The 25,174-nt window shown below is 42.9% G+C and overlaps 2 protein-coding genes across 3 annotated transcripts in view; one reads left to right on the top strand and one right to left on the bottom strand.

The window, feature by feature from the left end:
• TMEM266 (transmembrane protein 266) overlaps window positions 1–5,485 on the top strand; it is a 65,947-nt gene extending 60,462 nt beyond the window's left edge. For both annotated transcript variants that reach the window (XM_082252846.1, XM_082252845.1), the window contains one exon: window positions 4,449–5,485. In XM_082252846.1, coding sequence (XP_082108972.1) covers window positions 4,449–4,978 — 530 coding nt within the window. In that variant the 3' untranslated portion in view covers window positions 4,979–5,485. The remainder of the gene's footprint in view (window positions 1–4,448) is intronic.
• An 11,668-nt stretch (window positions 5,486–17,153) lies between these two features.
• Window positions 17,154–25,174, bottom strand: part of ETFA (electron transfer flavoprotein subunit alpha) — a 77,479-nt gene continuing 69,458 nt past the window's right edge. Inside the window, exon 12 of the mRNA XM_082252848.1 lies at window positions 17,154–17,376. Within this exon, the coding sequence (XP_082108974.1) occupies window positions 17,338–17,376 (39 nt within the window). The 3' untranslated portion in view covers window positions 17,154–17,337. The remainder of the gene's footprint in view (window positions 17,377–25,174) is intronic.

Below are 25,174 nucleotides of genomic sequence, written 5' to 3'. Positions count from 1 at the left end.
AAATCAAACTGTGCATCAAGTCCAAAAACAATATATGTTTCTCCAACAATCAACAACGACAAAAAATATATTTTTCTTCTTCATAAAGTCCCACACAGAAGTTGGAAGGAGTGAAGGAGTGAACAATGATGACGAGAAATTCTTCCACAAAAAATTGTGTGCAACCACCCAATGCGATCCTCCACCGATCACCCCAAACTGACTAATGTGCTTGAAAAAGGAGCGTGCATTATTTTCTTCCATCCACTGCGCATGCTCCGAAACGTGAGTTGTGACGTCAGAGGAGCGACGCTCACTTACCAACTTGCGTCTCACCCCTCCCAGCTGGGGGTTCATCTCGTTCCTTCTACCGGTCGGATACAGCGGGACGTGAGTGAGAGACATACAGCATCAGCACGGGCACCTCTTCCCCCTACTCCTCCAGATGTCGTTTGGGCATTGTATCATCCCACAGGCTTTTTCACATGAACTTCTATGTGAGTTTTACATGTGTCTTAATAAATCTTTATTATACAGTCCACACTGAGAGGTGCCTTTTTTGTCTGGTTTATAATCTGACCAGCCACTCAATCTGGTAAATCAGTTTTTGTGGAAGAATTTCTCGTCCTCTTTGTTCACTCCTGGTTTCTGTGTGGGACTTTATAAGAAGAAAAATATATTTTTTGTCGCTGTTGATTGTTGGAGAATCATATATTGATTTTGGACTTTATGAAGTGTTTTGATTTTTATGCACTTGTATATTTTTTGTTTTTTGTTAATGAGTAGACATGCATTTGTATACTATTGCACACATTGTTTGATTTATGAAACCTCACAGTTCCTTTTTTTTTTGCACTTTAGCATTTGCACTTTTTGAGAGTGATTGTTTACAATTTGAAATGCACAAATTATTTTACTAGCAATTTGATATGATACACAATAGAAGATGGATTCATCAGATTTTGAGCACAAGCCGGTAATTATTAAAAATTATTTCTTTCTTGTCTGATTGAGAAGTAAAGATCTGCGCTGACATTTCACTGTTTGGTTTCACCTACAGCTAGGCAGCAGCGATCGTGTAGCCTCCCTTTTTTTTTTTTTCTGCCAATAAATACCTTTTGGCACCAAATCTTCTGTTGTTTTTCAGTATTTCAATGTGTATCAAAAAATATTACATACAGTAATGGCCAAAAAAATTGTCACCCCTGCATTTCTGTCAGATAATGGACCACTTTGCTCAGAAAATTGTTGCAATTACAAATATTTAGGCATTCTCATGTTTATTTCTTTTGTTTGTATTGGTATGACACAAAAAACGTGGACAAACAAAGGTGAATCTGACACATTCCACGCAAAAATCCAAAAATGGATTGGACAAAATTATTGGCACCCTAAAATTTAATGTTTGGTAGCACACCCCTTGAAAAAAAAAAAACCTGAAATCAATAGCTTTCTGTAATAATCAATGAGTTTCTTACACCCCTCTACTGGAATTTTGCCACTCATTTTGGCAACTGCACCAGGTCTGTCAGATTGGAAGGGTCCCGTTCCCAACTGCTGTTTTGAGATCCCTCTATAGGTTCTCTATGCGATTTTTAGATCTGGACTAATAACTGGCCAGATCAGTACTCTCCAGCGCTTTTGTCTTAATCCACTTCTGGGTGCTTTTTGACGTGCGTTTTGGGTCATTGTCTTGCTATAAGACCCATGACCTCTGACAGATACCCTACTTTCTGACACTGGGCCCTACATTGCACTCCAGAATTCTTTAAAAGTCTTCAGATTTCATAATGCCATGCACACAGTCACCTAGTGCCTGAAGCAAACCCAAAACATCAGTGAAGCTCCACCATGTTTGACTGTAGGGGCTGTATTCTTTCCTTTAAAGGCCTCGTTTATTTTTCTTAAAACAGTACAATGATGGTCAAAAAGCTGTAATTTTGTTTTTTGTCTGTACACAGCGCATTCTCCCAAAAAGATTTTGTCTTCCTCAGGTAAGTTTTGGCAAACTCCAATCTGACTTTTTTATTTTTCTGTGTCAGCAGTGGGGTCCACCTGGGTCTCCTCAATAACATCTTCAGATTTCATAATGCCATGCACACAGTCACCTAGTGCCTGAAGCAAACCCAAAACATCAGTGAACCTCCACCATGTTTGACTGTAGGGGCTGTATTCTTTCCTTTTAAAGGCCTTGTTTATTTTTCTTAAAACAGTACAATGATGGTCAAAAAGCTGTAATTTTGTTTTTTGTCTGTACACAGCGCATTCTCCCAAAAAGATTTTGTCTTCCTCAGGTAAGTTTTGGCAAACTCCAATCTGACTTTTTTATTTTTCTGTGTCAGCAGTGGGGTCCACCTGGGTCTCCTCAATAACATCTCTTTTCTTTTTTTATAAATTCAATGTTTATTGAAGAGGAAAAGGCATACAATACAATATACGGCAATGGTACATGTCTAAACCTAGTCGGTAATCAAGTAACAAGTCAATAAACTGAGACCTATGTACTCGTGATCCAACAGTGATATGCAATAAACGAGAGGTCAGAAGCGATCTGCGGGGCGCCGGTCTCCCAGAAAGGTCTCACTCCCCACCGGCATCTCTCAAATGGCCGGCAAACGGAGACAATGAGGTACAACAAATCTGGGGACCTCACCCTCCCGCAGTCGTCCATTAGTAATTTGTGTACGTATGCCCTTGGGGGAAGGAAATTTCCCAGAAGAAGGGTAGAGCTGGAGGAAGAAAAGGAGGAAGAGAGTACGGAGGGGGGGGGGGGGGGGGAGGGGGGGAAGAGGGGTAGAGAAAAAAAAGGGGGGGTAAAGGGAAGGGGGGGGGGGGAGATGGTCGACCCAGCCGCCATTAACAAGTTAGGTGATCAAAGCCTTGTATTCTGCGGAAAAACTGAACTCATGCCAGTAGTACCATTGTTTGAGGAACTTCTCTCGCGTGCCCCTTTCAGCCGCCACTAGATCCTCCATTTCGTTGATATAATAACATCTCTTTTCATTCAGATGGTGACTTATAGTGCGAGCTTACACAGTTTTACCCTGTGGGTACAACTTGAATTTGTCAGGAAGTTAGTCAAGGTTCTTTTTCCACCATTCGAACAATCCTTTGCTGCAATCTTTGATCATTTTTTTCTCTTTCACCCACGTCCTGGGAAATTAGCTACAGTGCCAGGGGCTGTAAACGTCTTGACAATGATGTGTAAAGTGGACACAGGAACATTAAGGTCTCTGAAAATGGACTTGTAACCTTGAGATTGTCCATGCTTTTCCACAACTGTTGTTCTCAAATCCTCAGACAATTTGTTGCTGCTTTTATTCTTCTTCATGCTCCGGCAACCAGTTAAAATGGTGACAAATTGATTCAACCTTTGTTATATGTCTGTGCCACATGCACACACAGACATAAACAGAAAGGTTGGATCAATTTGTCACCATTTTAACTGGTTGCCGGTGTGATTTCTATATTGTCAGCACCTGTTAATTGATACAGGTGAGCTTAATTACAAATTACAGAAGCATCACAAATTTGGTATGCAATTATTTCTTAAAATTATTGCCAATAATTTTATCCAGTCCATTTTTAGAGCTTTTTGTGGAATGTTTCAGATTTGACTTTTTGTTTTTCCACTTTAGTGTCCTACCAATACAAGCAAAAGAAATAAACACGAGAATGCCTACACACTTGTAATTGCAACAAATTTCTGGGTGAAGTGGAACATTATCTGACAGAAATGCAGGGGTGCCAATATTTTTGGTCAGGACTGTGGGTTTTTCTTTTTTTTTTTTTTTTTTTCTGATCTGGAACAGGAATGCGCATCAGTAAAGTCCGTATTAACTCAGACTTTTTTTCATGCTGATGCTTTCTAGTACTCTAGTAGTATCAGTATGACAGGCAGCATTTTCAGAAAATCAACAATGGCAGCCTTCTGTATTTCATAGAAAGACAGTTCTATGAAACCGGAAAGAAGAAAGGAAAGGCCCTCTGTCCATAAGTTGTTTGCATTTCCATAAAGCAGATCAGAAAGAGGTCAATCGCAGGTCAAATACACCTGAGATTGAATTCTGCATGATGTCCGAAGCATTTCAAACTGATGGCATCAACACTAGCGCTATGCCTGCAAACACATTCCTTTTAGAAAGCCATATTTGCTTTGGGTCCTTCATTTCCACCCAGAAGGTACTGTGCCAGTTACATTTTAGTTATCTGTCCAGTTCATGTGTCAACCTGTTAAGAGAAAGTATCCAGCTGGTACAAGAAATTGGCCAGGAGCCTTCAGAGTTTTGGGTTTTTTAGAGGGAAGTATGACATTTTGGGTCTTTGTTGCCATCAATAGAGAGAGAGCAAAAAACAATCTGTGAATGGGTACTAAAGCTATTTCCAGCTTGAGAAAAATGCAGGTGTAGAAAAAGTAGGACCTTATATAAGGCATATCTTTGAATGTTTCATATTGTGTTAACCTGCAGAAAGTGGAGTTCCTGGGACGTGCATCATCACTACAGCTGCTATTGATGTTCACCATCACCCCAACATATCGTCTGATCTCTACTCAGCAGATGTCCCATTCAGCCAGGATCAAACAAGCAGCTCCAGCAGCCTAACATCAGTGAGTGTGTCCCGATCTCCAGAGAGCTCTGAAACACTAGCACAGAGTATCAGCAGCCAGGCCTTCTGTTCGTCCACAGACTGCAGTACTAGGGAGGAGTCCACAGACTACTGTCCCTTGGCCCAAACTATCCAACGCACAGTGAATAATGCTGTTGTTAAAGAACTCTTATCATTTTCGGATGATGCTTCTTTCATGCAGAAAGGGCTGGATAGAGCTAGCTTACATATAAGTAATCCAGCAAGTTTACGTACAACTAGTCCCAGACAAGGCATAAGCATATACAACAGAGTAAATCGTGAAGGATTTGGAATGTTTCATGATAGGTCAGTGATTCCTCTTAATCTTCCTCTACTAGAAAGTAAAAAGATAGATGCAGAGTTAAAATGAAGCAAGACCTTAGAGCCATGCCTCAGTGAATAACAAAAAGAAGTAGATTCTCAGTTATGACTGCTTCATGCAACGTGACCAGATTTCTGACATTGTTTAGAGGTTTACCTGCATCTGCTCCAGATAGCGCTCAAAGTAGATCCAAATTCTGTGTCCATGTGACCTTTATTTGGAACAGAAACCATCCTCAGAAGCCACCATTCATTATTCTCAGGAGATATCAATTCCAAAATAACTCTTCTATGGCGGACCTCATAATTGAGTTTACAGAACTGATCCATTAACCGCATGCTTTTACTGTACAACCATTTTTGGAGAAGCTATACCCAGGGCATATTCTGCACACAAATGTTCGATCAACTGGAACATCTGTGTTATTGCAATATTATGGCTTTCATATATTTCCTTTACCCATAACTACAGATTTTCTACAAATGCTGCAATATTTTTGAATGCAATGACATTTTGTCAGTACTTGGAAATGCAAAAATAAAATTAACAATTTAAGAACAAAGATTTGTGCATTTATTTTTACTATTGTCCTCAGATCATTTGCTTTACAGTTATCTTAAAAATAATTAATGTACTAAATTGTGTTTGTGTACAATCATCCAGCAGCAAGGTGGGAGACATTGAATTATCTTGCTGTCATTCCGCCTCCCTGTATTTGCCAGAAAACCCAAGCTCTTGAAATGACAGCCAGGAGTTGCTGTGTAAAGTACAGATGTTCTAACAGTGTTAATTGATAACTCTTTCCAATTTTCCTGTTAGCAATCTTTATTCAGATTTTTTTTATTTTTTTATTTCTGTTTTTCTATTTTTCTATTCTGTAAATGAGAAGTATGGCCAAAGCTCGGTAGCGGGAGTAGAGAGCGGACAGCAGGGAGCTCGAAGGCAGCAGCCCCCCAACGCCGGCCGGAGTTACCATCAACACCCAGGGAAGGAGCAGTGAGCCACACCGCCGGCCCGAAGTCACCATCTCTGATAGGCAACTAGAAAAATAAAACCAAAATCCCTTAAAAGCCACCATGAGCAGCTTTTTTTAAGCCATACTTCTCATGTGGGTCATAGGAGTGCACTTACTGTACTGTGACTTCCAGGTTCTAGAAGGATCCCGACTATATTGTCGGGATCTATCCAGCTGCCTGATTGACATCTGGCTCCGGCTCTCAGCTGGTGGCTAAGCGACAAAGCCAGCTACACCCGCTACACCCGTCCCAACTCCAGTTCGGCACTCCATAGCAGAGCGGTGAGTGACAATCAGCGCTCCCTCCTCAGAACTGAGTGATTAGCAGTCATGTAATTGCAAAGTCCTCCGTCTTAGAACCAGCAGGGAACAGCTGCAGCATCACACCAATGAGGTGAGTATGTATGGTGTTTTTTCTAGTAACTCCATTCATCTCCTTTATGAGACCCTCAATGTCAGCATTGGGTAGGTAATAGGTACTCTTTATGCAATCACAGGGGGGTTTGTTAACCCCTTGTGGTAGCAATAAAAATAAAAAAAAAGCAATTAAATTAAGAAAAAAAGATGCCAGGCACTTTTACCCCCTTCCTGCTCAAGCCAATTTTCAGATTTCATTGCTGTTTCACTTTGAATGACAATTGTGCGGTCATGCAAACATTGTATCCAAACTAAATTTCTATCATTTTGTTTACACAAATTGAGCTTTCTTTTGATGGTATTCACCACGGGGTTATTTTGTTGCTAAATAAACAAAAAAGGCTGTACATTTTGAAAAAAAAAAAATCGAAATCTGTTGTAAAATAGTGCAAATTAATAATGGTAAAGCACTGAGCAAACTGTTGGCACTATATAAATCCTGTATTATAATAATAATAATAATAATAATAATAAAAATCTTTCCTTATGAATTTAGGCCAAAATGTTTTCTGCTACATTTTTTTGCTAAAAATAACCCAAGTAAGTGTATGTATAGTGTTTAGTCTGTAGGAAAGTCTATACATAGTCCACAAAGTATGATATATATCTGAAAATTGATCAATCCGGATGTAATGACGGCCTATCTCTTATTTCTTGAGGCCTAAAAAATGTCAGGTTATTGGATATCCTGCTTTTTTTTTTTTGTGTTACACACATTATGTTTGCATATAGCAATGAATTGAATTGCTATATACAAGTATTTTACTGAATGAAATCGGTTCATTAAATTTTTGTTGTGATTGGCCACAGCTGATCACATGGCACAGATGGGCCATGATTGGCCCAGTTTGTAACATGTGATCACACTGACCAATCACAGCTAGCAACACAATACAATGGATGGCTTGAAAGGAAGCCATCCATTGTTTACAGCTGTCATGCGACCTGCTGATTGGTTACAGCGGTCACATGGTAATGGCAGTGGGCTGCTATGTGATCAGTTGTGTTCAGTGGATGCAGCCGGTGACAGAATGCGTTACTTGGGGGGGGGGGGGGGGGGGGATGTCATACGACGTCCACCCAGATCGACGAGAGGTCTGTCTGGCTGTCATTCGCCCATAGGCCAGGTCGGGAACTGAACTAAAAACATCTATTGCCACACACGTGCAGGGTACGCACGTGTGTAATGCACAACTGCATCACACGGGAAGAATTGCTGCAAACATCTGAGTGAGCGCAATAATTTTAGGGCCAGAGCTCAGTTAACTCCAAACAGAAAGATCAGTAATGGTTTTAAAGCGTGGTCTATGGAGATTTTTGGGTACCTGTTGTTGTTTTGTTTTTTGTTGTTTTGCGCAATGACCGGTGCACACAGTTTTAAGACTTGTCATTCTAGGTATCTATTTACTTGACAAAATCCCATCTTTTATATTTACCAAAATAAAGTGGGTTTTTATGTTGTATTTGTGGGCACTAACATTCATTTTATTATATGCTTTTCTTTTTGATAAATAGTTGTACAAATATTGTGCAACATAAAAAAATTGCAACTATCTTTTTATTCTAAAAGACCTCTGCTTTCAGAAAAGAATAAAAATGTTCTTGGGCTTTTAGGTATTTATAGCAAAAAATGCGGATTCTTACATGTGTGCAAATAAAAAAACGAAAATTGTATACTCCCCATTTCTGTCATTTTCCTTTCCTGGTGCATCTTCATGGGAGCATACGCTTGATACCCCACAACCTGATAGGACTGGTTAACTATAAATCAAAGACCGACCCGGCTCACAGCATTCTCTGTAACTCTCACCATTTGGGTCGGAATCTGTATGCTGCCATGAAGATACACCAGGAAAGGAAAATAACAGAAAGGTGAGTATACAATTTTCTGTTTTCCTGGCGCAGCATACAATGGGGACTAACTCACCATACAGGAGGGTGCAAGAAAAATTTTGTAATGGTCAGTAGTGTAAGTATGCACAGTGAATTTCCAAATTTTACTGTCGTGAGCCAGGTTAACCTAAAGTGTAATGAAGGTGTACGGGGAGGACCATATTGCTGACTTGCAGAAAACCTCAGGAGACTCTGCACTGCTCTGTCCACAGAGCTGGCACTGTCCTAGTTGAATGTGCTCTTAAGTCCTCAGAAACAGGCAGGTCTTGTGAAGAGTAGGCACGTTTAATTGTCTTAACAATCTAGGAGGTGACTGTAGGTGTTGATGCTGACTAACCCTGTCTTAAGCAATGCTAGAACCAAGAACAGATTTTAGTTTTCCTGAATGAAAAGGTAGCTGATAAGCAGGTCATCATAGATCTGTTGGAAGAGCAACAGCAAAAGTTGCTTTACAATACGACTATATACTGTATGCATTATACCTATCTACGCAGCAGATGGCGCTGTAGTGTTATAGTGTATGGTACATATAATCTATGATCTGAGGAAGCATTAGCATTATCTCTCACTGTATGTACTTGGATGCTACTGTTTACTGTTCTATGAAAATATATGTTCTGTTTTCCTCCATGAAAGTAAAGCTGTATTCTCTGCACTCAAGGAGCTTCCAGTGCATCATTTCAATACTCTGCCAACAAGAGCAACATTCAGGGATTGTGGTTTTCTCACTTAACCAAAAAAGACGGTAAATTGACTTCCTAGTTAAAGTGGAAGGAGAAAGACACCCTATAGATAAAAGCAGTCTGGGGTTTAAGGACTATTCTGTCTGGGTAGAACGTTAGGTGAGGCTCCTTGAGTACAAAGCCTGCAGCTCTGACACCCTTTTCACAGAGGTTGTAGCAAACTGCAATCTAACCCTGAAGACAGTATTTCTGAGTGTAGCCAATTTTGCAGAATAGAAATGAGACCTTTAAAGAGCTGAGGCCCATAAACAAGTCCCACATAGGGAACAAGGGTTTCCTGGCAGATCTATAACTTTATGCAAGCCTTTTCAAAATTGCATCACTAAAGGGTTAAGGACTCCTTAAACCCCCCTGCAAGTAGAGATGAGGCTGAACTTTAAACATATTTGAACCTAGGCCCCTGTTCAGCCCTGGTTGTAAGAACTGCAGAACCTTGGAAGGTTTAGGTGATAAAGGACTCCAGTCTTTTGCTGGTGAGATCTGCATAATTTACCCATATTCTCTGCTAAGCCTTATTCATGGAGACTTCTCTGGCTTGACACCAGGTAGCCACTACCTACACTGAGCATCCTTGACTTGGTGGCCTCCGCCTCTCCATTTCCATGCCATCAAAAGTAGCCTCTAAGAGCTGGATGGCAAAAATGGCCATGAGAGAGCAGACCCATCATTACTGGCAGAGGCAGTGGTGACTCAATGCTCAACTGTAGGAGAGAGAAACTAGAGCCTCCTAAACGAAAATGGTATAAATGTAATTATTAATACAGGAAGTTCCACTGCTGTATAGGCACAGTACAACTCTTGCTCCTCCTATAAAAGGAGTAAATGACAGAAGGGCATTGAACACTACTCCCAGTTCGAGAGCATTCAATACCTTGCCTCATAAACTGACCATGACCTTGAGGAGCCTGCTCTTTGAAATGCATCCCCCAACCTGTCTGGCTAGGATCTGATGTGGTAATGTTCCATTCAAAAACAACAAATGGTCAGTTACGAAGAACCAAGGATATTTAGGCACTGTTCTGCTGGAAGAGACTTCGCTCTCCTAGCACATTTGACTTTCTCTGTCAGAGGACGGATCTTCCCTTGTGAAAGTTCTACTGATTTTCCCATCGCTATTGCAGACAGTAGGACCTTTGCGAATGCCCTGGGGGGAGGTGTACGGACTAAGGGGGAGGCACTGAAACTGGTAGAGGAATTGAGGATGGATTGGGACAGTGGTTGTCTGATAAACCTACAGGGCATCCAATGTCCCAGATTTAGCAGTAATATAATTGATTGGAGGTTCTCTATCTTGCACGACTCCAACTTTCTGTGCTTGTTGAGTTTTTTTCAAGTTTAGCACTTGGCACAGATTACCTGATTTTTTTATTTTTTCCACTAGGAACAGAGGTGAACCTAATCCTCATCTCCTCTGAGCACTTGGAACCTTCACGGTGGCTCGTTTTCTATTTATTTGGAAAAAATACACTTTTTCTATCGTTCATTGACAGATGCAGCTCTTATGCTTCTTGTACCATAGGTTATGCTGCCCCCTACAGGAGTAGTTCAAGGCAGGAAAAAATTCACTGACACGCATACAGGGGCTGTCCTTCACGGCATAACCCCAAACACACTCTACCACAAGCCAGTTACTTGCTGCCTAGTGAAGGAGTAGGACCTAGGTTTCCTGCTGGGACTTCGATCTCAGTTTTTTTGTTCTTTTAAGAATTTTTCTGTTTATTTCTCTCTACTCACTAATGCTAGCTAGTGTCAGGGGGGGTCCTCCTGGTGAACTACAAGCGACAGCTGGCTGAGGTTTCGCACTGGATAATATAGATCCTTACGGTCTCTCAGCCTGGCCAACAAACGTGAGCAGGTTATAGTCCCGCATAGGCCTCGCCATGACAGAGCCCCTGTGGACGGGGACAGGCCTGCAAGTGGATATCTCGCTGGGACGCATCGACCGGGAATGCCAGTCGCAGCATACTCCCCGTCTGGCAGCACCCCCACTCAGGGTGGGAGGTGGTCTGTCCAGAGTGGAGCCCACCCGGTCCATGGTATGGTGAGTAATCTGAGCCCCCCATGTCCCTAGTGGCCTCTAGTGGGGGGATGTGGGCCCACTCCTGGGGATAATAGGACCCCATTTTCCTAAAAAAAAAAAATCCCCCTGGCCTATCAGGATCCCGGCCCTGCCCTCCCTGCTCCCACATGGGGGCGCTATATTTGACGCCTTAGGGGGAGGGGTATACAGCGGTACCTTATCCTGTGGGGTCTGTTTAGGTAGATCCCTGGTGTGGTCTTGTATCTGGGTCCTGACTGCATGGCAGTGTTCGGCCGACATCTTAGGTGTGGGCATCGGCTTCCGGTGTTTGCGGTGATGTGGCCATTTTCCCTTGTCTTCCTATGCGGTTGTATTGGCGCCATTTTGTTGTAGCCTGGAGCTACACAGGTAGTTTGGCCTCTTGTGGATTGAGGTCTTCTTCCTGTGACATTGCGTCCTGTGCTCAGTTCTCCATGCTGCAGACGTTGCTGGTTCCTCCTGTGAGGTGGATCTCTGCCTTTTGTTGTATCAGAAGGTTGCCTTTGGTGGCTATTGCTTCTGCTCGCAGAGTATCTGAGTTGGCGGCGCTTTTCTGACGTTCACCTTATTTGGCCGTCCACAGAGATAGAGTGGTTCTCTGACCTAATCTGTTTTTTCTTCCTGCAGTGGTGTCTGATTTCAGTTTCAATGCAGACATTCTTTTGCCTTCACTCTGTCCTAAGCCTAATCATCCCAAGGAAATTGCCTTGCACTCTCTGGATGTGGTTCGGGCGATCAGGGTTTACCGGTTGCCCACGGAGTCCTTTAGTAAATCAGACTTTTTTTTTTTTTTCCGTCCTTACTGAGGGACCTCGCAAGGGTTTGGCTGCGTCTATATCCAAATGGATTAGGCAGACGGTTGTACAGGCTTATTCATTGAAGGGTCAGGTTCCTCCTTTCCCTGCGACAGCGTGTCCTACTTTTTGCTGAGTGCCTTTTGGGTTTTTCCTCATCAGGCCTTTGTTACTCATTGTGTAAGGCCACGACTTGGTCGTCCATGCATACTTTTATAAAATTCTACAACGTAGATTTGTTGGCATCTTCAGATGCATCCTTTGGCCACAAGGTTTTGCAGGCTGCTGTTTAAAGAGACTTGTTTTTCTCTTTTAAGGGGTTTATATTTGCTTTCTATGGGGTAAGCTCCTGTGTTTCCTGGTTGAGCTTTGTTACCCAGTTGGCTATGTTTAGCCTTTGGAAAAACATTACCTGTTTTTTTTTTTTTTGGGTTGCATACTTCCCACCCCTCATACCTACACTGCTTTGGGACGTCCCTAAGGTAAAGGAAGCATAAGAACTGCATCTGTCAATGGAAGATAGAGAATACTGGATTTTTGTAAGAACTTACTGTAAAATCCTTTTCTCTGAAGTCCATTGACAGACGCAGCACCTGCCCCTCTGTTATGGGGGATGGTTTGCCTTCTTTTTCACTGCTTGCTACGAAACTGGCTTGTGGCAGAGTGTGTGTTGAGTTATGCTGTGAAGGACAGCCCCTGTAGGAGTGTCAGTGAATTTTTTTCCTGCCTAGCACTACTCCTGTAGTGGGTAGCATAACCTATGGTATAAGAGCTGCGTCTGTCAATGGACTTCAGAGAAAAGGATGTTACGGTTCTTACAAAAATCAATTTTTTTTTTTTTAAATAAAACATAACACAGTAACATTAACCCATTTTTTTTTTTTTTATAATGTGAAAGAGAATGTTATGTATCGATTTACTCGTCGTAACGTCATTCTTCAAAACTGCGCACGCTCGTGGAATGGCAAGAAACGTTAGTTCTTAATCTCCATAGGCGACGCTTTAAAAATTTCTACAGGTTACTAGTTTAGAGTTACAGAGGCAGTCTAGGGCTAGAATTATTGCTCTCGCTCTAACGATTGCGGCGTTACCTCATGTGTGTGGTTTGAACACTGTTTACATAGGGGGGTGTGACTTGTGTATGTGTTCACTTCTGAGTTGCAGCTCAGAGGAATGGGGCAGTTGAAATTTTGTTTTCTTTTTTATTTTACCTTTTAACTTTACACTGTCCCTTTTTAAAAAAATAAATAAAATGTTGATCACTTTTATTCCTATTACAAGGATTGTAAACATCCCTTGTAATATAAATAAGCAGGACAGGTCCCCTTTAATGTGAGATCTGGGGTCAAAAAGACCTCAGATGTCACATGTATACTAAAAAAAAAAAAAAAAAGTATCACTTAGTCTTTGGTGATTCCCCATTCTTCTAGCATGCCTAGAAACATTTATTTTATGTACTCCCCAGGGTGGGATCCTTGCATCACTTTTGTATTCAACACCAAATGCCTTCTTGTCCATCCGTTGTCAATGAAGTGGCATGTAAAACTCATTAGTAATTCTGTTTGTCCGAACCAGCACTCAGTCGTGAATGAAAGTGAGTTGCCAGCATTCTCTGGTTGCAGCATAGCCTTTACTTTCTCAACGACCTTTTGGTGAATCTTTTACAGCATTTCAGTTCGATACAAATTTGTCACTCTTCAGTGTGTACTTTGGCTCAACTATGGACATCAACCGCTTAAATCCAGAGTCAGACACTATTGTAAATGGCTGGTTATCAGTGACCATCATCTCTGTGATTACTCTGTCCAGCAGTTGGGATCTTCCATCAGATTTTAGCCACCTGTTTTTTTCTGAAACATGTTATTGTTGCCTGGGATAGTGATGTTTCACCTTGTGATTAATTTTGTTTTTTTCTGTGCTGCATTATACAATTCAACATGATGAAATCTTAGATGGGCCCAAAGATTAGACATGTTTTTGTTTTTTGCAGTTATTGATCCCTTGCTTATATTGTTTTTGCAAGTGTTGCTGATTTTCCTGGAGAAGAGAAATAGTACCAGACCACACTTTTAATTTTTCTATCTCCATTGAAACTTGAAAGACACTAATGAATATAGGCTGGTACAGGCCTGTGGGTGTGTGGAACTGGGGGGCTAGCTGGCACAGGGCCGCTGTGGGTGGCCGCTGTGTTACACAACGTGCACTGGTCACTACTGTATGATTGATTGATTTGAGAAGAAATCACTCACTGTCTCAACTGTGCACTGCATGCAGAGACTCCAGTGTGGCCACGGCGGGTGTAAAACACACTGTGCGCACATGTGAGACTCGAAACGAGGCTGAGGGAGGCGACCTAAGGCAGCCACAGAAGCTATCCCAATCGACTCCCAGTGCGCGGAGACGCAACATACGCAATGACGTCACGGCAATATTGGTAACCGCTGGGGGCCGATATATCGGGGAAAGTGCATATCGGCCCTGCAGATAATCGGTCGACCCCTAGGCTGTATCCTGTCTACTCCCAAATAGATTGGATCTATTGTCTGGTATCTTGCACCAGTTTTATTTTTAAGGTGGGATCTACCGACCATGGCTTTAGCCATAATGCCCTCCTTATCGTGGACGCGGGAAACACAGCTCTTGAAAACATCAATTAATGTCATCTAACACATCCGCCACAGTCTCCTGCCAATTTCAGCTCTTACTTACAAAGCGGTTACCACCTTGTCTCGCTTCACTTCCTCCCGATGGGCTTCTTTAAAGGGTAAATCCACTTTCCTTTTCAATCTGCAGGGCTATAATTTTCTGAAAAATGCAATGCAATATGGCTATCTGGAGTTGTTCAATACATGGAATGTGTAAACAATGCCCCCCTGAAACAAAACTTCCTGCTTGTGTGATTGGCTCACTGATTTTCCCAGAAGTCTGCACTAAGATACAAGTCAGATTTTTGGCATCCCCTGCAACAAAAATGTCATTTTTGGTAAGCTACTCCCAATAGGAAATCACGTCTAAAGGGGTGCAGACCCTGCCACTTTCCTCAGAGTCCTGCAGGTGCAGCAGCTGGTTAATAATTGTGAAACCACTCCCATTAGACTAAATCAACACATGGGCTGGTTATTGCTGGTCTGCAGATGCTAAAGTTTGTAGGCGCACTTCAGAGCTGGATCTAATTTTTGGACTAGAGCCTCCTTGAATGTAACCATAAGGTGATGTGTCTTGCCAGCTGTATTAATGATGCATCCCCCATCGGAGGAGACCACAGCGAGTTGACCTTTAGCTTTTTCAGACCATACAGTTCTGATAACCTGTTTATGCAGGCCTTTTTTTTTCTCTGACCCCTTCCATTCTTCCTGGATTAAGGGAAATGAGTACTTTCTAACCTTGTAGAGAGAGACTCCACTTCACTCCAGGCAATTGCGTCCTTACTTGCCCTTGCAAAATGCTCTATTGGGCAGTCGTCAAAGCCTGTGATCCCTTTATTGCCTTCTTCCTCTGACAAGCTTTCCAATTTGGACACCACCTACTGGCTCTGGTTGTAAGTGCTAGGCAATTCAGTCACTGACTGGGGAGTGCAGGCTTCATGTATCAACTCCTTGGCTGATTCTTTAATCAATGTGGATTCTTTGCAGACATCCCCTTCTTTGTCAGTTTTCGCTTCCTCCAAGCGGACTTGGCTGGTAACCTGTGGTGTTTTTAAACAGGGAGCAATAATATAAGTGGAAATGATGACCTTGATCAATGTTGCCTAAATGGTGACTGTTATGGCTTTTAAAAGGCTCCCTCCCATCTTGAGGTCCTTGCAGGGCTGTATCCTGCTAGTTCCAGGCAGAGACTTTCCACCACAAATGCAGCAGCTATTAGGGCTGGAAACCTGTGATGTTTGTAAACTGGGAGCATGATAATGAGAGTTGAGATGGTGACCTTGATCAACATTGCCTGGATGGCTGCGGTGCTCTTAGATGGTGACTTGTCTTGACCTTTAGAGGGCTTCCTCCATCTTGAGGTCCTTATAGGGCTGTAGATATTGGCTCCCTTTTTCTCAATCTTCACTATTTACCTAATCCCTATACCTTAAAAGCAATGGGTGGTCTGACTGGGTAGCGTTCCCTGATAGAAACAGCGCAAAGAAGCAGACAAATGAAAAAAACAGCATGATCCCAGAGCAAGCATTGAGAAGGGGATAGGAAGAGCCAAGGTAAATTCCATAAAGAGCACAGTAATCCCAGAGCAACACTAAGAAGGCAATAGGAAAAACTTGGGTAAATACCATAAAAAGGGAAAACATACCTGCAAACAATGACCACATAAGCATCCAGCATGAAATGCCATAAAACCGTTTAAAACTGTCACATTTTGCTATTAGTGATATGATATCAGTGCTTGAGCATGCTCAGATCGCCATCTTGAAAAAGGGCTAACCAGGAAACTAGCCACAGGAGTCGCATCACTTCCTGCTTTCCATGCTCCGAGTACTTGCACTACTGCAGCCATCTTGGAATTTGCAAATGCCCACAAAACAGAGAAAAGAAGTGAAAGGCATTTGGAAAGCAAAGGGAAACCGCTGTCACTTAGGTCAAAGCTTGTTTAAAGTTTTCTTGACAGGCCTGCACCACCAGAATGGGGCTCCAACCAGATTGCTCATGTGGAGGCTGTACAGGAAGGACTTCCACCCAGGAGAGGCTGAACTATGTCCCCCAGAATGGGGCTCCAACCATATAGCTCATTTGGAGGACTGTACAGGAAGAACTTCCACCCAGGAGAGGCTGAATCTGGCTGGAGCGACAAACGGTAAAGGATACCTCGCGACTCCAGTCCTGATCAGGTGAGGACAAATAGGAGAATGCTGTGAGCGGGGTTGGTCTTTGATTTATAGTTAACAGGTTGTGGGGCGTTGCCACAACCCATTGTTTGCTGTCATGATGCGCAAGGAAAAAAGCTAGTGTGCCAAAATAGCTAAACTGTTAGGGCTGAAAGGCAAGGAGCTCCCTTCCACAGTTGGTGGTGTCAGTGGAGAGTGTATATTAGTCCAAAAAAATTTGAGATGGGTTTCTTAGCGAACAGTGTTCAGGCTATGGAAAACAATATTCTGTGTCTCATACACACTTTATGCAACCTTACAAACTATGTATACAGGTGTGAGAGCTGAAAGAGTTAAAAAAAAAAAAAAGAAATAATCATCTTATGATCTATTAAGCAGGAGCAGAACCATTTAAATCAGAAATTCTGTTTAAGGGGACAAAATCACTTCCCATTTTAAACATAAAAAAAATAAATAAAAAAAATCATACACACTGTGTACATTTTACAAGTAGCTTTTTAATAAAGTTCTGTTATTCCTAAACCATTTAGACACCATCAGTAAAAAAAAGTTTAATTATCAGGCTTGGTATAATGTACCCTGTAAAGTAACTATCTGTAATTAAAGATTTTTTTTTTTTTTTTTAACGAAGCAGCTGTTTAATACTTGGCAAGTGGACACTCCTTTATTTCTTCTTAAGTAGTTCTGTCATTTCTGGCACCACCTACAACAGAAAAAAAAAACAAATTTAAAACTGGGATTGGGGTTTATTTCAGCAACAACGACGAGAGAATTCAGTCCGTGTCCTTGAATATGCTTAATTTGTATCTCTGATTATATATACATATAGTTTATCTATGACCCCCACATACAAGGGGCTTAATAAACTAGCATGTTGTCCACCATGTGGTTATATATGCTAAAAACAAAAGGGTGTGGAAGAAGAAGGCATCGTCCTGCAAGTATTCAGAAAGTAAGCAATAAATTGTTTGCTATATATTCTAAGTAAAGCAACAATCTGAAAAATATTGTATCTGCTAAAATAAATTGATGCAAAATAGTAGCAAACCTCTAGATATTTGAAACCTCTTCCGATACACGGAGAATTAAGTTATTGGATTTTTTTGTTTATTGTGTAAATAGCTGTGGGACTAGAGAGGTGTCCCACTGTTCCCACTCAAGATCCTCTGTAGAAAATAATCCTTGAATTATTTACACTATCTGTGTTTCCGTCAGGTGGAATTAATATGCTCCTACAAAATTTATTGGGGAAATTGTCTACATGGTGTACATTGTAAGTGGTGGTGTCTTAGATCTGGCCAGCAGGCGTCAGTTCAGAAACAGCATTAAAAACTGGCACTGCCGCCTACTCTTTTCCCAGTAGACCAAGGACTGGACACAAAAGACATAAAAAAAAAAAAAAAAAAAAAAAAGAAAACAACACAGGATCTATATGCAGTTTTTGTGCATTTAAATAAAACAAATGCATTCTCTTAAAAACAGAAGGTACCAGTATGTCTCACTTTTATTAAAAAAAATAAAAATGTATTTCTCCTTTTGGCGTCTTTCACATGGAGCGGACCGTATCGCGATCCGCTCCGGCACTTTTTTTTTTTTTTTTACGGACACGGATGACACTTGTGTCATCCGGTCCGTATGTCCGCATATCATCCCATCCGTTTGCGGATGATATACGGACATAATGCATGTCTATGGGATTGCGGATGACACCGCTGACATCCAATTTTGCGCCCTTCCCGATTTTGCGTCCTAGGGTTCTGTTCCAAAAAACGGAGCAGAACTGAAAGGACGCAAATCGGATGGTCATCCGCAATCCCATTGACATGCATTATGTCCGTATATCACCCGCAAACGGATGGGGTGATATGCGGACATACGGAATGCCCGTGTGAAAGAGGCCTTTAGGATAGTGGACAGAGCTATTAAAGAGGAAGTAAAGTAAAAAAAAAAAATCCGAGAAAAAAAAAGCCCTGTAAAGAGAAAGGCATAATGAGCTAGTATGCATCGCATACTAGCTCATTATGTAGTACTTACCTTAAAACGAAGCCCCCGCCGTGCCGCCACCTCAGCGACAGGACGGCGACATGTCCTGCCGTCCCGCTTCCGGGTTCGCGTCCTCCGGCCATCTGATTGGCCGGAGGCGCGATTACATCACTCCCGCGCATGCGCGCGGGAGCCGCTGTTCACGGCACTGAGCTCTGAAGGAACGGCACGGGTGGCCGTTCCCTCAGAGCGCCTGCGCCGATGACGTCATCGGCAGTTTGCGCTGTAAATATCTCCTAAACGGTGCAAGTTTGGGAGATATTTATAGCACCTATAGGTAAGCCTTAATATAGGCTTACCTATAGGTAAAAGTTATACAAGAGGGTTTACAACCTCTTTAAATCATTTATTGAAAACTGCAGTAGAGCACGGAGACTTACAAGATGCTATAAGTGGAAAAAAGTTATGGTGGGTTAAAGGCAATCAGAAAATCCTCTTCCTGTGTGTGTTCCTAAAGAGTAAGTGCACCTATTTTGTCTCCTTGCCCTGACCTAAATGATCCCACCATCCCCCAATACAGATGTATAATTGCAAAGATCCAATGGCCATGGTCTTCTTTGTTTACATTGAGCAGTGACAGGTTCTCTCTCCTGGTTACACCTGCAAACTGGAGCCCTAAAGACTTCTAATGAGGTCATCTCCTGACCACGAGACAAAGATAGATGAGCCCTATAAAAGTCCATTAAGGTTGTACTGCACAGCGAAGCCGGAAGATGCACTACTGGATACGAAGCAAAAGGGAAAATACCTTTACTAATGGTTGCAGTCACTGACGACAACTTTCTGGACATGGACTTGAACTAGTTTTCTATCCAATTGCATAATTATACAGTGTGTATAGAAAAGAATCACCCCCTTTAACCACTTCAGCCCTGAAAGGATTTGCCCCCTTAATGACCAGGCCCTATTTTGCGATTTGGCACTGCGTTAATTTAACGGACAATTGCGTGGTCGTGTGACACTGTACCCCAACTAAATAGATGTTCATTTTTCCCACAAATAGAGCTTTCTTTTGGTGGTATTTGATCACCTGTGCGATTTTTATTTTTTGCGCTATAAACAAAAAAATAGCGACAATTCTGAAAAAAAAACAAAAAAAATATATTTTTCACATTCTGCTATAGGACATCCCAAAAAAAAAAAATCAATTTTTTTTTTAACATTTTAGGCCAATTTGTTTTCTGCTACATATTTTTGGTAAAAAAAAAACCCCGCAATAAGTGTATTTAGATCGGTTAGCGCAAAAGTTATCGCGTCTACTAACTACGGGAAAGATGTCATTTTTTTTTTTTACTAGTAATGGCAGCGATCTGCGATTTGTAGCGGGATTACGGCGAACAGATCAGAACCCTAACTGACATTTTTGGGGGTACCAGTGACATTACTACAGTAATCAGTGCTAAAAATATGCACTGTTACAGTAATGCCATTGGCAGTGAAGGGGTAAACCCTGGGGGTGATCAAAGGGGTTAATGTATGCCTGTATGCTTACTAACTGTGTAAGTGTGTTGGGGGGTTCTGTGACAGGCACAGACAGATGGCAGTTTCAGCTTAGCTGAAACTTCAGATCTGTCCCTGACTGTCTCACAAAACATCCGCCTGCTTTGTTTACATAAGCAGGCGGGTCTTCTCTCCGCAATCGCCGCCTCTCCTCCCGCGGCCCGACGCGCGCCGCTGAAACCCCTTTCCCTCCAGTCACGTAGTACTAAGTGACTGGACCCAGGGGAGCTGCACTGCCGCAGTAATATTACTGTGGGCAGTCGGCAAGTGGTTAAAATAATCACATTTTGCAGCTTGAAATGAAGACAGAGTTTTTCTTTTATCCAGCTGTATTTACTCAGTGCAACTTATAACATCCAAGTGAAAAATATAACCCCATGTCAGAAAAAAAATACATTCAAAAATAGAATCAACCGCTTGTGCCAGTATTTTGTTGAACCACCTTTTTACTTTCATTACAGCCTATAGTCTGGTGGGATATGTCTCTTAAGCCTTGTACACACGTACCGATCGTCGGCCGAATGATCGGCCGTCTTTTGTCCAGGGCTGTCATGTCTGTTGAAAACTGCAAAAGACTGCACACGAATTTTGTTAGCCAACAGCCGCTGACTGCAGAAGTGATGTCATGTGATGGTTAACTTTCCTTGTCTTTTTTCTTTTCTGAGCATGCCCAGTCTTGCAAATCTGCTGTCTGACGGCCGAAATCTGTACTGACTGGCGAACAATCGGCCGTTCTGGTGTTGGCCAACAAAAATTTTAATGCTTGCACGACAGATTCTGTTCAGCCGAAAATGCGCTGTCGGAAGCATCATACTAATAAGCCTACAATCGGAATATTTACGGCCGACAATCGGTACGTGTGTACGGGGCATAACTTTGCAATATTTTACCACTCTTCTTTGCAGAACTGCTCAAGTTCAGTTAATTTTAATGGTGACTGTCTGCAAGTCATTCCACAGATTTTCAATGGGGTTTAAGGCTCGGTTCACATATATGTGATGCGGGAACCCTGCAAATCCACTGCGGGTTCCCGCATCGCGTTCAAATCGCAGGCAGTTCACACTGCCATATGCGAATTGCTGGGGGTGTCAATACAAAGTTAACGACACCCCCAGATCAGTTTGCATATTGGATCATATGGGACATGAATCGGATCGCATATCTGTGAACCACCATGCGATCCGATTCTGCTGTGGACCCATAAAAGGGTACTGTGCGTGTTCTGTCAGAATCAGATGTGAATTCAGCCATACAATCTGTGTGGCTGAATTTGCATTGCATGTGATTTTCAAAACATTGCGCTCCGAATCACATGCAATGTCTTTCATCGCTATAGTGAGAAACAGGGCAAAGTCTGGGCTCTGACTAGGCCATGCAAGGACATTCACCTTTTTCTCCTTCAACCAATGTGTGTTTATTTTTGCTGTGTGCTTTGGGTCATCATGTAGGAAGATTAACCTTTTTTCCCATTGACAACTTTCTGGCAGAGGGCAGATTTTCCTCAAGCGTTTGATGGTATTTTGCCCATCAATTTTTCCTTCTATCCCGACAAGTGCTCCAGTCTCTGCTGCAGAAAAACACCTCTATGCTTTACTGTAGGAATGGTGAGCTGTACTGGATTTCCGCCAGACATGGCGTTGAGGCCAAAAAATTCAATTTTATTCTCATCTGACCAGAACACCTTTTTCCATGTGGCCTCAGAATCTTATGTTTTGGTGAAGCTCAGTTGTGACTGCATGTGGCTTTTCTGTTGCACCAATCCCATACAAGCCACATTTCTGGAGAATTGGTGATATTGTAATCACCTGCACACAATGACCACTCTGTCATAAATTCCTGCAACTGCTTCAGAGTTGCTGTAGGCCTCTAGATAACCTCTCTTACCATTTTCCTCTTGGCTCTTTCATCCAGTTTGGAGTGATGACCTGATCCAGGGAGGGTCTGTGTTGTACCAAATACCTTCCACTTCTTAATAATAGATTTCACTAAACGAGGCATTGATAAAGTCTGACTTGTGCCTGAGCACAACTTTATACCCAAGATCTTTTGACAGTGCCTTACCACTCATGGTTGACTGTTTCAGTTGCACTGCCAGGGACTGAAATGCTCCAGGAAAGCTCTTTTCACGTTGTACTTATCATTATGACCACAGCTGAAAGTCAAATGCGATTTTTTTTAACCAAAAATATGTAGCAGAAAACAAATTGGCCTAAAATGTTAAAAAATTTTGATTTTTACATTTTTGTTTTTGGGAATGTTATATAGCAGAATGTGAAAAATATTGTTTTTTTTTTTTTTTTTTTTAAATTGTCGCTCAGGTGATCAAATACCACCAAAAGAAAGCTCTTTTTGTGGGAAAAAAAGGACATCAATTTCATTTAGGTACAGCATTGCACGACCGCACAATTGTCTGTTAAATTCACCCAGTGCCGAATCGCAAAATAGGGCCTGGTCATTAAGCAGCAAAATCCTCCGGTCCTAAAGTGGTTAAGAAAAATCTCTCTGCCTTTGTTGTCTCAGAAAGTTGCCTTTCTGATCGCGATCACCTCTGCTCGCAGGGTGTCTGAGTTGGCGGCTCTGTCTTGCCGTTCACCTTATCTGGTCATTCATAGGGATAAGGTTGTTCTACGACCTAACCAATCTTTTCTCCCTAAGGTGGTGTTGGCTTTCCATCTCAATGAAGATATTGTTCTGCCTTCATTCTGTGTGAAGCCCAAGCATCCTAAGGAATTTGCCTTGCATTCACTGGATGTGGTTCGGGCGATCAGGGTTTACCTCTCAGCCACGGAATCCTTTTGGACGTCTGATTCTCCGTTTGTCCTTCCTGAGGGATCTCATAAGGGTTCAGCTGCGTCTGCTGCAACCATATCAAAATGGATCAGACAGATTGTTCAGGCCTATTCATTGAAGGGTCAGGTTCCGCCCTTCCCCATGAGGGTGCATTCTACTAGAGCACTGAGTGCCTCTTGGGCTTTTCGCCATCAGGCTTCTGTGGCTCAGGTGTGTAAAGCAGCGACCTGGTCGTCTGTACACACTTTTACAAAATTCTACAAGATTGATTTGTTGGCATCCTCGGATGCTTCCTTTAGCCGCAAGGTTTTGCAGGCTGCTGTTTGCTGAAGGAATTGATGGTCTCTTTCAGGGGTTTATTTTTGTTTTGGGGTAAGCTCCTGTTGGTGTTGATTGAGCTTTCTGTTACCCAGTTGGCTAAGTTTTTCTAGCCTTGTTGATGCGTTACCGGTTGTTGGTTGCGTTCTTCCCACCTCTAATGCCTACACTGCTATGGGACGTCCCATTGGTGAAGAAACATTGAAGAGTTGCGTCTGTCAGAGGACGGAAGAGAAAATTGAATTTTTGTAAGAACTTACTGTAAAATTATTTTCTCTGACAGACGCAGTGAACATGTTTGAGTAAAAACCCTGAAAACTTTCCGAAGTCGGAACCGGGACAACCACCCTTGAAGGAACAGGTCTTGTACCACCCCAAACATGCCCTGTAAGTGGTCTGGGGACAGGTGCAAATTGGAAGGAAAAAACCTTGCCGGGGACAAGAGCAACACTCAATCTTGTAGCCGGACCGAATGACTCTGTGGACCCACTTGTCTTAGAGAGTCAACGGGTCCGGAAACCAGTGAAGATCTCCCCCCACCCCCGAAACGGGTGAGGGCTCACCGTCATGCTGAAGGAGTCTTGTCCATGGGTCTGCAGTAGCCCGATCTTGGCTTGCCAGACCAGGTTCATTTGGATCCCCCTGAAAAGCTTCGAGCCCTTGTCAGTTGACCCTGAGGGATGAAAAAACTTCTTATGAGCTGAGAAGAAGGGCCCACGTCTACCACGAGGTTCCTTGCCCTTAGTAGCCTGTGAAACCTTTTAATGATGTAATTCAGGGTAGCTCCAAACAGGCGATCTCCTGGGAAAGGAAGATCAGTTAAAGCCGTTTTTGAAGTCTGATCTGCAGACCAATAATTGAGCCAAAAGACAGGCCGAAGGACCACAGCCAAAACAGAGACGAGCCATCAGGGGAGCCGCATCCAAAGAGGCATCAAAGATAAACTGCAGCCCCTGGACCAGCTGGCCCACCAGCTAGGCAAAGGCATGGGGGAGTTGTTCCCCCAGGCTTAGCCCACTCGGTCAGTTTGCGACACCAGGGCAATGGCGAATACCGGCCTCATTGCCGAACCAGCCAGAGTATATATGGCGGGCCACAGCCTCTGCCTTCCGGTCAGCCAAATGCATTAAAGCCAGGGACTTTTCAACCGGAATCATGGTTGCCTTGTTTAATCTGGAAACAGGGGGGTCCACCACTGGCAGTACAGTCCACTTCTTAAGAAGGGACTCCTCATAGGGGTAACACTTAGTAAAGCGCTTAGGGACCCCACGGGGACGCTTTGGTCGTCTTTAGCGACAATTCTGTCAAAATAGACGGGGAAAGGGAACACCTTTGCGGCTCTGGATGGCTTGTGAATGCCAAAGGGTACCTGCTCTGCGTCCTCCATCTTCAGGGTCTCACGCACAGATACTATCAGTGCATCCACCAGCGCCTTTTCGTGCGCAGTCACAGACGTGGAGGAATCATCCTCACTAACAGAGGATTCCAGGCATGTGGTTGCAGACCCAGCAGGGTGACCCCATGTCCGCAGCAGCCGAATTAGATTCAGGATCTAATGAAACCGATCAGGTAGGGGAAGGCGGGGTGCACTTTTTGGTAGCCCGTCGCCCGCAAGCCACCTCCACCCGGGATACAAGGGACTCCAGAACCGCCGTCAGTGCATGGATGGATGGTTGGGACCCGGAGGGCCCCGCAGCCTCAGAGAGGGGATCAGGTGGGGAAATGTGCTTCAAAGACTCCATGAGTCACCAGGGGGACCCCACAAAAAAGTGTAAAACACTGCTAAGGGACAACCCCCACCACACTGGCAGCACCACCAGGTCACCAGGCACAAAGCACCAAGCGATCCT

Source organism: Pelophylax lessonae, assembly GCF_965119305.1.
Source record: "Pelophylax lessonae genome assembly, chromosome: 4".
In the NCBI taxonomy this organism is placed as follows: domain Eukaryota; kingdom Metazoa; phylum Chordata; class Amphibia; order Anura; family Ranidae; genus Pelophylax; species Pelophylax lessonae.
This window is presented reverse-complemented; position numbering and strand designations above follow the sequence as displayed.